The sequence below is a fragment of the Miscanthus floridulus genome, chromosome 17 (genome assembly GCF_019320115.1).
Source record: "Miscanthus floridulus cultivar M001 chromosome 17, ASM1932011v1, whole genome shotgun sequence".
NCBI classification, from domain to species: domain Eukaryota; kingdom Viridiplantae; phylum Streptophyta; class Magnoliopsida; order Poales; family Poaceae; genus Miscanthus; species Miscanthus floridulus.
Window position 1 is genome coordinate 7786084 of NC_089596.1, and position 12561 is coordinate 7798644.

Below are 12561 nucleotides of genomic sequence, written 5' to 3' on the forward strand. Positions count from 1 at the left end.
CTTTTCGTTGATTTTTTTCGAATATTTCAAATTTGAACTGCAATTGGATGGAATAATGCAATTTAGTGGTTCGAAAAATGTTATTCATGGTATTTGGTGTATGTTAAGTCCATATCCACGAACTCGCATCAAATTTTGGGCATCTTCTTCACGTAACATGACGAGGAACTTATAATCATATGTGGAGATGTCTGGGTTTTAGGCATCCGATGTCACAACTTGCTCGAAACCTTCTCAATTTTTCACCACAGCCTACACATGTGATAACATGACACCTCGACAAGTTTCGTGATTTTCGGACTTCGTATGGATTTTATATAATTTAAAAACACTTTTTCGACAAGTTCCTCGTCATGTTACATGAAGAAGATGCCCGAAATTTGATGCGAGTTCGTGGATTGGGACTCAACATACACCAAATACCATGAATAACATTTTTCAAATCACTAAATTGCATTATTCCATCCACCTGCAGTTCAAATTTGAAATATTCGAAAAAAATCAATGAAAAGAAATAAATTAGGGAAATATATCAAAAAAAGTCAAAATTGGCCCAAATTTTAAAATCGAGTTTTAAATAATGTATTATAGCACCACAAAAAAACTGGGTAAAAAAACCCAAAAAAAATCTTTGCCGAGGGCTTGGCCAATGACCCTCAGCAAAGAAAATTTAAAAAAAATAAAAAATCTTTGCCGAGTGCCTGACAGCGGGCACTCGGCAAAGACTGACGCCAGTGGCCGCCGTGACCCATCCGGCCATATTTGCCGAGGGCCAGGCCCTCGGCAAAGATTTATTTTGCCGAGGGCCAGGCCCTCGGCAAAGGGGCTCCTGGGGCTGGCCCTCGGCAAATAGAGCCTTTGCCGAGTGCCCGAGATCTAACCCTCGACAAACCCAGAAGCCCTCGGCAAAGGATGAGTTTCATGTAGTGTTACCGATAAATTGTTTACCGAGCGCTCTTTTGCCGAATGTAACACTCGGCAAAGGCTTTACCGAGCGTATATCGACCTTTACCGAGTGCCTGAGGTACTCGGCGAAGAAGCCGCCTCCGGTAGTGACTGTTGTCGCCCGGGCATTTTACCACAGCTAGCTAGAACGTACGACTAGTATTACCTGCCATGCGTTCATCAGTAGAAAGATCAAAAGATTGTACGTTAAGCTTGCTTAGCTTATGATGACTAATTCTGATCAAGTAGTCTAAGTGTACGTGCCTATATATATTGCATTGTCAGCAAGAAGCTTGCTTGTGGATTGGGGTGCCTGTTTTTTTTTCCAGAGGAAAGCAGAACAGGTCATCATCCTACGATCCATTCATCTCGATCGATCGTAACATGCACTGCATTACATTCTTCATCGATGATGGATGCATAAAGAAATAAATGAGTCTAGCTCCTCCCTCTCCCTTGGAGCTATTCTTAGTTAAGAAAGAGTCTAGTCCAAAAGCAAAACTTGCATGCTGCATGCATGTCCATCTACCCAAGCCAAGCAAGCTGCTGCAGGGCATGCAGGCGACTCCTCTTCCTCCTCTACAAACTGCCTAGCTAGCTATGGACGACATAATCTAGTTGACAATATCTCCACAAGTTGCTCTCGATCTGCTCCATGTGTTGTGCGCCTGTGCTCCACACAAAGCCAAAGCTTCGTCGTCTCCACTGCAACACAGGGCCCATGCATCCCATCATCCATCCATGCCCATTCTCGTCTCGCCACAGCCATAAATTCAGTCAACTATGGCCGGCTGGCTGCGTATGTCTCGCCGCCAATCGCTAGTCCTCGCCATGCATAACTTATCAACGCACCCCATCCCAATATATATGTTGCATGCAAGCAAACAAACCAATCGACAACAGGACCAGAGGAAGAAGACGACATCCACAACCCACAAACCAGCATGGCTCCATCGTCGCCAGTGCTGCTCCTTCCACTGCTGCTCGCCGCCGCGGCGGCGTTAACGTTGGCGCCGCGGCCGAGCTCGGCCGTGGACCCGGTGAGCACGTACTGCGCGAAGAACATCACGAGCGCGCAGACGCAGGCGAGCATCAGCGCGGTCCTCGCCACTCTGGTGCCGCGCGCCTCGGCCACCTACTACGCGACGGCGACGTCCGGCAGCGGCAGCTCCACGATCTGGGGCCTGGCGCAGTGCCGCGGCGACATCGCGTCGTCCGACTGCGCGAGCTGCCTGGCTGCGGCGGCGCAGCAGGTGGCGGAGTCGTGCCGGGGCCAGGCGGACGCGCGGGTCTGGTACGACTACTGCTTCCTCCGCTACGACGACGCCGACTTCCTGGGCCTGCCGGACACCGGGTACACGCTCATCCTCATCAACACCATGAACGCCACCGGCGACCTGGTCGCGTTCGACCGCGCCGAGCGGAGGCTCATGGCGCGCGTCGCGGAGGAGGCAGGTGACCCCGCGAGCGCCGGGCTCGCCAGGGAGACGGCGAAGTTTGGGTCGGACGGGACTACCATCTACGGGCTCGGGTGGTGCACCAGGGACATCACCTCCGCCGACTGCGGGCTCTGCGTGGCACAGGCGGTGGCGGAGCTCCCCAACTACTGCCGCTTCCGGAGGGGATGCCGCGTGCTCTACAGCAGCTGCATGGCACGCTACGAGACCTACCCCTTCTTCTTCCCGGTCACCGGCGCCGACGATGACGCGGACGCCTCCTCCTCCCACGCCGGCGAGTACGAGACTGTCATCTTGAACCACAAGTAGTAGTTTCAACTTTCAAGTGTAAGTTTATTTCCGTTTGTTAATCGCGCGCGGTAAATCAATCGTGCGCTAGCTCTATATCACTTGTTGCAGTGATAGTAATAATATGGATGCTTCTTGCATTGCATGCACAACTATATATATATATATATATATATATATATATATATAACAAATGAGTATTAATGTACGCCATCTTTTTTACTGAATGGTATATAGACGGCGGAAATTGTTGCAGAAATTCCAATTAATTAAAATGCAACAATTTTCAAGTGCCGCACGAATAAGTCTATCTTGTCATCGTGTGCATAGTGGTAGTCACTGTTGACCATGAGCATTGGCACATGGCGAAAAAGTGAGGTTTGTGGTCACTAGTGACCGGAGATGGAGATAGTTTGCTGCTGGTCAAACCTTTCTTGCATTGACCACATTGATCGGTCGCTTTACAACGTGGACGCCGGCGGTCAAACCTTTTGGGGCATTGCATTGACCACTAATATGTACACACGTTGCACCATTACCATAGCAAAGTTTTTATGTTAAAAAACTTCACTGATGTACTATACTCCCCATTTAGAACCAAAATGGCGACCAGAAGAAGGTTACTAGCAGCCGCTAAAAAAAGGGACTGTCTACTCTGTAATCGAGTGTTTTAGAGGCTCTTGGCATCTGAGTGTCAACCGGCTAAAAAACACTCGAAACTGGTCTGGCCATAGAATCAAGTGTTTCTAGGCCACGAAACACTTGATTCTCGTAACCACAGGATCCAGATCAAATGATCAAAATTAATGCAAACAGATAAAACATATAAAATAAAAAATTTGCCAGATTATTTTTATGAAATCCAAATCAGAAGATTTTAAAGGGAAACAAATAAACCATACATACAAACAAAAAAAGAGCCAAAAAAAGATCAAAAAAGTGTTCAAGTAATCCAAATGACCATTCTCATTTACGAACAATCAAATTGCACCAATTGAACATAGAACTTACACCCAAATCGAAATAGTAAAACATGCTACAACAAGATGTAATTTGGAACTAGGAGCACGAGGAAGTGGTTGTGGTCGACGAGGATTAGGCCGCAGGCGCCGTACTCCCTGCCGTGGTCATTGCCAGCGACGCAAAGGAGAGGGGAGGAGGAGGAGAGGGGTTGCGGTTACCTGCCCCTGCTGGGCCTCTCCGCGCCCGCGTTGCTCTAGCAATGCTCTTCCTCCGCGCAAGACGGCAGGGCACAGGGTGCGCGGCATCCGCGGCGAGGTAGGCGAGGCAGTGCGGTGACGGGAGAAGCTGCAGTCGACCAAGGAAAGGCCGAGTCAGATAAGGCCTTGTTTAGTTCAGCCGGAATCGGCATTCACACAGTGTTTGATGTGACGGCAAACACTGTAGCAATTTCGTTTGTATTTGTGAATTATTGTCCAAACATTGACTAATTAGGCTCAAAAGATTCGTCTCGCAAAGTTCAACCAAACTGTGCAATTAGTTTTTGATTTTATCTACATTTAGTACTCCATATATGTACCGCATGTTTGATGTGATGGAGAATCTTTTTTTTGCATAATCTCAAAGTTGGGAGTCTAGGGAACTAAACAAGAGCTAAGATTGAGGCGTCCGACCGCGACACCCTGGGGCCCGCCACTGGTTGCTGTGTTGCTGCGCTTCATCCGCTTCATCCGTATCATCACAGCGCCATCCGATGGCCAGGAAAATTGAGCGTAGCGAGCGTTAGAAACGGTCGAGTGGGTTATAGATTTAGCGAAAAAAATTCTTCACTAAGAAAAAGCTTGGCCTATATACATCCCAACTACAACAAGCACGCCTCTTTCTAATTATCACGGTTGTACATATGTAACGTGCTAACCTTAGGAATGATGAGGTATTTATCAAACATCGCGGAAGCAAAGCAACGCGAGAAAGCACGGATTGATTATAAGCAACTCACTAATTGGCCGTCTAACATAAAAGCTTCTCAATGATCAAACATGCTTTCAATTGAGTAAAACTAATATTGGATTCTCAGCTTATGTATGTGGCAGAACCGCCTAATCTAATGCCCTACCAAGGGTACTCGTCCTCCATTAGACACTGAGTACCCAAAAGAGTGCACTAAATCGTGTTTCCGTCGAGCACACCCCGAGGGAGAACTCGAAAATCCATATTTTTCCATCAGGATTATAAATGAGAGAATAAAGCTTACAACATTCTTAACCATTTCTTACATCACTTTATTACAACATTAGAGTACTTAAACAAGTTGAATGCAATAGCGAAATTAAGACAGTTTTACATGTAAAAGAGTATACATTTTAGGTTTACATTTTTATCTTGCAGCGGAGAACAACATATGATTAGAATTACAACGGAAATAAAGATTAATGGTGAATCATAAAACTTTTCTTCTAAAATTTTTTAGTGAGGGTTATAAATAAACACTACGGTCGTAGCGTGAAAGGAATCCTCTCTCTGCCCACCAGGAGGTTTCCACACACAAAAATCATCTATCATCCATCGGTCACCTGCAACAGGGGGGATAAAACCCTGAGTACTCGATTGTACTCAGCAAAACTTATCCGACAAGAGGAAAATAAAAGACTCCAAAGATATGCAAGGCTTATTTGACTTGTGGGTTATTGCATCTATGGAAGCATTACTAAATGTGCGTCCTTATATTAAATTTTATTAGTAGTCATCATTAGTTCATTAACTATCCATTCTATGTAAGCACATATGCTACTTTAAGCAGGTGGTAAGCAATCAGAACCATTTTATCACCTTTCAAGTTCTAGTTCTTACTACGGTGCTAGACCATAGCCAAGTCATACCGTCTCACGTAAACAGCGATTCACAAACCAATCTATCCCAGTTGGATACCCCGAAACACACGCCCCGTTTGTACCCCCGGCACAAACAAGATCAACCCATTACACTCCTATCACAGGGTCCAGGTCCCCGTCCAAACTTGGACGCCAAGCCCCCACACTTAAGACCTGGTCTTAGTATGGAGCTTAGACCTCCACCTTTCCCGCCTCCAATCAGTTTGTTCGGAAAGAGCCAGAACCCACGACAAGAGCGTAACGAGCCTTCCCGCTCCCATAAGCAAGTATGTGCTCAGGATAATAAGTCTGTGACCTGACTACCATCCACAACAACGGACGGTGCTCAATCGACACAGGCGGAACAAATACAACCCGAGCCTCGCTCGAATGCCTAACCAAGTTTAGATCAAAAGTACTATTTTACCCAGTCTCCAATTATCATCCTGATATATATATTCTATGCGATAGTAATATGATAATAACAACAATAATATCTTTCATATCTCTCGTGAGTGACGGGTAATCACTCGACTTCTACCGGAATCCTTAAGCATAGCAATCTACACGATCCTAACATACTAGTAGGACTCATAGGATAAGGATATATATATATATATATGCAAGTGGGTTTCATTCAACTCCTTAAAACATAATGCACAAACATAAGATAAAGTGTAGAATAATAGGGGTTATGCACCGGGGCTTGTCTAGGTATAACCAAAAGTTAGCATTCCATCATAGGGACACGATCATCAAGACACTATCTTTTCTGCTACTCCAGATGACTCCACGATCCATCGTTATCCCTATTATGATATACGTGGATGCAACGTAGAGACGTAATTAATCAACGGCAATCACAACTCTTAAAAGACGATTATGCCTCTCAAGCTACGAGATAACTCTAATGACTAGCGTACTAGGCCACGTATCCATATTGCCAAATAAAGCGTTATTTCCCAACAAGTGTTTTAGCTATACAAACTCAAGGTGTTTCTTTTTCCATTTCATGGATTTAATATATATTCGAACTAGGACTCATTAGCTATCTTAGCACACTAACTATTCTGGAGCTACAAAAATTACAGTGACCACCTAATAATATTAGAAATCTACTATGAAATTTTTAGAGCCAACACTATAACCAATTTATCATAAAAATTCCTACAAGTTTCTATCTTAACAACATTAAGCATCTTAATTTAATTAGAGAACTCCTGAAAATATTATAAAACTATGTGAACAAGATATACAAGCAGATAGAACATGATTTTAGGAACCTAACAAAATTAGTTTCACAATTTTTGGTCCACTACACAAATTTATATTGAATTTACAAGTTTACCTAAGAAACTACAATAGAAAATGCTTTAGGAAAAGAAAAGGGCCGGTGGCTATCAATTCGACCCAGCAGCCCAGCGTGGGCGCGGTTGCGCGTGCATCGCGATGGCCCAACGTGGCCCAAGGCTGAGGGAGCCCGCGCGTGACGGCGGCTTTGTAGAAAAGCCCCCGAGCTTTTAGATAATAACATGACTACTATGCACACTATTCCTACCGACAGCGGTTTTGCAAATAAACCCTCAGATGTTTCCACCTTTACCACGGGGAGGTCCCTGGGGATCCCCGCGCTTGCCAACGTGACGGCCGACGGCATAGGGCGATTACGCCAGGCAACCTAGGCGTGCTACGACGAAAGTAAGTGGTCGACCACCATCTAAGACTAAACACGCAAGGATGGGTGGCGGTTAGGAACTCGGAGATGTACTAGCACGAGCGGCTATCCGCGGCGGCAGCACGACCTAGGGCACTAACGGAGAGGTAGAGATGGCGGGGAAGCACCAGAAACTCACCGAGCACCGAGCTACAGTGACAGTTGAAACCAGGAAGTACTAAGGTGGTCCGGCCATGTGTGCCTGCACCGTGCGGCGGTGCTCCGAGCATGGCACCGACACGTCACCGCACCCACGGTAGAAACCTAGGCCAACCTAACATGAGCACCAGCTATAGGAGATCAACACGAGTCCAAAAACACCACCAATTAGGTTCTCCCCCCTTGGATTGGGACTTACCCCCAACCCATTGGCTGCGGTGGTGCTCATGGCCGGCGGCGGGCAAAACCCAAAATTGGTCACAGCCAGACCATCGCTGGACCCGACAAGAATGAGGCATCTAGTTAACTCCCCATGCTACTCACTGGCACAAGGAATTGGACTGAGAAGTCTTGAGCTGGTGATTATGAAGGGGGGGAGAGAGCGGTGCATCGCCACTACTACATCATGTGAAGCAGCCCTGGCAAAGTGACCTGGCCACGAGCCGACAGGGTACGACAATGCAAGGACAAGGCCGCACGAGCAAGGGCAGGAGGCACATCGGTTAGTGCTTGGATGGAGCCAAGAGGGGTGCCAGCGTGCGGAGCACTAAAACACAGTAACTGGGCCGAAGTGGTGTCATCGGCGTCGGCTAGCGGGACAAAGCGAGCAGAGAGGCATCACCGTCACCCTATGGCTGGTATCGGCTGATCCAGATGCACCGAGCAGTGACACAAGCCCATGGTAGCTGAATCGTAGGGCGGGTGTGGCTCAGCGTTCAAGGTGGCGCGCGCATGTGGTGGCAGTGGGGAACAAACGAGAATGGTATCATGACAACGCCTCATAGCGCGGTCGCGCAGCAGTGTCACCGGAGCAGCGTGGCGGGCTCATGCGCACACGAGGCCTAGGCACAGCTCGGTCGGCTCGACAATGGTGGCCGTGGCTGGCTCGGCCCAACGTGTAGCATAGGGCAGCGACGAGACGACCATCGGCATGGCCATGCGCGATGTGGTGCGTGCATGGGGTGGTGGGTGCACCAATGCACGACATCGCACCCCAAGTGCAGTGACCACGCACACCTGGCCAGCCAGCCCGAGGCGATGTCGTGCACAGATCTTAAAGCGTGAAATCAACCGATTAGAGCTCGGTTGAGATTAAAACAAAAGCTCAAGACTCTAGTAGACCCTAAGGGCTTCGTATCTAGGCAAAAAGCACGGCCAGAGGGTGACCAACGAGGGAGATAGAGAGGTGCCAATGTGGGTTCGTCATGCTAAGTGCTGCCCCATGAACGGAGTGCCAACAGCGTGGCCATAGCGCGTTCTTAGGATGTTAGGGCAATTTTTGCGACGCCATGACAACTTCAACTCAACCGTGGACTACATCATGCGAAAGTACACACTTAGAGGCAACCAACAATATGAGAACATGAAGTTAGTGTTTAAACAATTTGGTTAGAATTTGAGTGTCCAAATGGCATTGTCTACTATCATTTCCAGACTTAGAAGAGGGCAAGGTTCGGTTAGAACTAACAACCATTAGCACTTTTGTTGCAATTTTTAATATGTCTAAACCTTATTAATTTCAACCAATGAGTATTTCATTCAATAGCCCATACTACATACTAACGTTTACACCAAAATCTAGAGAGAAGAAAGCAGGAACTCAAAGCTTCTAAGATTGTATCATCAAGGAATCGATCAGATGTGAATCGATATCGGCTGGTTTTGATGCAGTGTCGAATCGACTATTTTATAGATGACGTCAGCAGACGACGTCAATGGACTACGTACAGATGGCGTTGGGGAAAAATATGTCGGACTCTACAAAAAGGAAAAGATTAGAGTCCAAGTTATTTTTAAGTTAGGAATGTTTTCTTTTGTTCCAAGAATTGTAATGAGTCGTATTTAAGTAGAATTCATGTTTAGGTTTTGGGTATAAATATTGGACCCCAGTTATTGTAAATAGACGAACAACCAATCAATACAATTACTTTTTTCGGCTTCACGCCAACCCTTAGGAGTAGGAGTACTATAAATCTCAACGAGTTCTTCAACAAGTAGGGCTGCATCGACTGATCGACCTCTAGCTTGTCCATGAGTACCGTCATGACTTATATTATGCTTGTAAAGCTGCACCAGCCGGTTGATCTTTTACGAGTATAGTATAAGTTAGTTATCGATCTGTATCATTATTCGTAAGGCAGCATCAGCTGATTGATCTCTTATGGATAATAATATAGATCAAAGTTATCGATCTTGTGTTTAATAACTTGTTTAATACAATATCACTAGTTATCAAATCTTCTAAGATTAGTAAGATTTTCCTGGTTGTTCTTGGTTGATTCACCAGTTATCGATCTTGTTATAATTAATGTTTCATTAATCATAACAAATCATCTGATTGAGATAGAGATAGATTGGCATCATATCATCATAATTGGTCGTCTTGTAGTCTGGTCACACTTTGAATCTCATAATTGATGGCTTAATTCTGCTAGATCGACTGTTTTACCTCTATTCCAATCAAGCATAGTATGAATTCGAAGATATGTTTTCGATCTTGGATGAACTCACTAGTTAATGAGATCTAATCTAATGACATCACCATAGCTACATCGATCCCGTCGAACCTCACTGATAAGACTTTAGATTAGAGATCATCGATTAGTGGTTTTGTTCGTGATCGAGATATATACTCTATTTGTTTGCAATGCATGCATCGGCTATTTTAGTCGATTCGCCTATGCCTTCACACATATAACATATTTTTCATGAACCTGTCAATATATAGATGGTTTTATAGATTCTTTGGCTTTTATTTTGTTATCATTATCATAGCTATATCGATCCGATCGAACCTCACTGTTGATGGTAACAGATTAGATTCAGAGCGTTTGTAGATTCATTTATACTAGACAGTCGATTTGTTCGTATGTTATATCTTTCCTCGTTATACTTATCGGCTCAATGCTTTACACTGGTTATATCTATCTAGCCGATGATGTTACTTATATCTGGGTGTATTGTACTTGTTATCATAAATCAATCATGACCCATGAACATCACAGTCCTTAACAGTCAATTTCTCCTCGTATCGGCTATTTAGTCGATTCTCCTGTTTGGCTGCTCTCGAAGCAGCACACTTAGAACTGTCTGGGCAAAACTGGCATGTTCCACCCTAAGCTACTAATAAAATTTTCTCTCCTTATCAATTATAGGTCAAATTGACTGGCGCACCTTTTGGGATTTTCAAGATCGACTGGTCCTGTTGTGAAGCCAAGCAAGATCTATGGGTTGACCTGGCTCAGATCGTTCCGGCTTGCTGTGTGTCAGGCGCATGGACACATTTTTGCGTCAACACACGTTTTGGCACGTCCTATGGGACCACAATTATCATGGCAGCTCACAACAATAGGAACATTCTTACAGTACCTTATGAAGATTTACCTGATGAGGATAAAATGTCATTGGTAAAGCTATAGAAGAGTTTCAGAATAAGTGTTTGTTGTCCTACACCAAGACACGTGACAATAAAGTTATTCAGAAATATCCACTATCAAGAGTTTTGATACATGGGCAGTCAGATACAGATGAAGCTGATAATAGATGTTTCTTTGTACATGCTATCAACAAATCTATTCATTAAGCCATGTTGAATCGTAATACAGCTTTCTTGAACATATTCCACAACACCATGAAGGAGGTGTTTCATGGATATCCAATTGATCAGATTAGACTGGCTTATTACAATATTCCACATTCGTTGACTCAGGGGACTAATCAAGCCGATACTGGTCATCAAGAAGTAGCACTAGCTGGCAATGATGATGTGCAGGCAATTCAGAGCTTATCTGAGCAAGTTCAGGATACTACTACTAATCAAATACAGTATAATCCTAGATCATCAGTGCAGCATGTGCAACAACCGATAGGGCAAGTTTAGAATCAAATGGTTAATTTTGGCACATTAGGCCAAATACCGCCGTCGGCTAAAAAAATAGCACCATTAGTTCAAAGAATTCGTAGAGATATAGATTCTAACATTTACAATCAGAGACTTCAAGCAGCAAGTCAACAAAGGACTCAATAGACAGAGATTTCACAAGGATATCATTATGACATGGATTATAATACCCATCATATGATTCCAAATTCAGGGTATCAAGGTACCCAAAATTTTAATCCACAGATGGGTCAGCAATTGCAAGGAAATCCAAATTCGAATGCTGATGAGTTGTTGCTCAGAGTAACTAAAATGATGAAGAATCAGTTCGGTTTAAAACCAAAAGGGCAAACCTTTTTGTACAAACATCCTTATCCAGAGTAGTATGATTTGGTTGCTCTTCCTATAAATTGCAGGCTTCCAGAATTTACTAAGTTCACTGGTCAAGATAGTACAAGTATAATAGAACATGGCAGTTGATATCTTACTCAGTTGGGTGAAGTATCCATTGAAGAAGCTCATCGAGTTCATTTCTTCTCTTTATCCCTGTCAGTACCAGCTTTCACCTAGTTTTCATCGTTACCAGTTAATTCTATTGCCAATTGGACTGATTTGGAGAAGAAATTTCATACATATTTCTATACTGGGATAGGAGAAAAGAAAATCATAGATTTGATGACCATAAGGCAAAGAAATAATGAATCGAGTACTAAGTTTCTTCAGAGGTTCTGGGAAACAAGATTTTTGTGCTTTTCGTTGAATCTGACTAATGATCAGCTAGCTGCTTTGGTTGTTCAAGAAATGTTGCCAACATGGAGAGAAAAACTGCTTGGGCAAGAGTTTGACAATTTAGGTCAGTTGGCTCAACGGGTAGCAACACTTAATATCCAATTCTAGAATATGCGTAGAGATACCTGATTCTAGAAGAATGCCGCAATTGCTGAAGCTTATAATCCATATTTAGCTGATGATGATGGTGAGGATGATGAAGAAGAGGAGATTGCTGTGGCTGAATGGAATTGGGGTAAGAAGATGGTGATGGTTCCCAATACTTGGGGAAAAGGAGTTGAGGAAAGTTATGATTTTGATGTTACAAAATCAGACAAGCTCTTTGATTTCTTGCTTGAGAAGGGACAGATCAAATTGCCCGCCAATCAAGTCATGTTACCCCCTGATCAGTTGAAGAATAAGAAGTTCTATAAATTTCATAATACTACTTCTCATTCTACTAATGAGTGCAGAATTTTCCGATAACATATACAGAGGGCTATTCAGCAAGGAAAGCTT

At 44.2% G+C, this 12561-nt stretch overlaps 1 protein-coding gene across 1 annotated transcript; it reads left to right on the forward strand.

The window, feature by feature from the left end:
* Positions 1-1862: 1862 nt before the first annotated feature.
* LOC136518856 (cysteine-rich repeat secretory protein 55-like) lies at positions 1863-2900 on the forward strand. The gene has a single exon (XM_066512535.1). The coding sequence runs from the start codon at positions 1890-1892 to the stop codon at positions 2709-2711; it is 822 nt and encodes a 273-aa protein (XP_066368632.1). The 5' UTR covers positions 1863-1889; the 3' UTR covers positions 2712-2900.
* The last annotated feature ends 9661 nt before the right edge of the window (positions 2901-12561 follow it).

Coding starts and splice junctions, on each gene's coding strand:
- LOC136518856 (XM_066512535.1), top strand. CDS start 1,890: ATGGCTCCATCGTCGCCAGTGCTGCTCCTTCCACTGCTGCTCGCCGCC.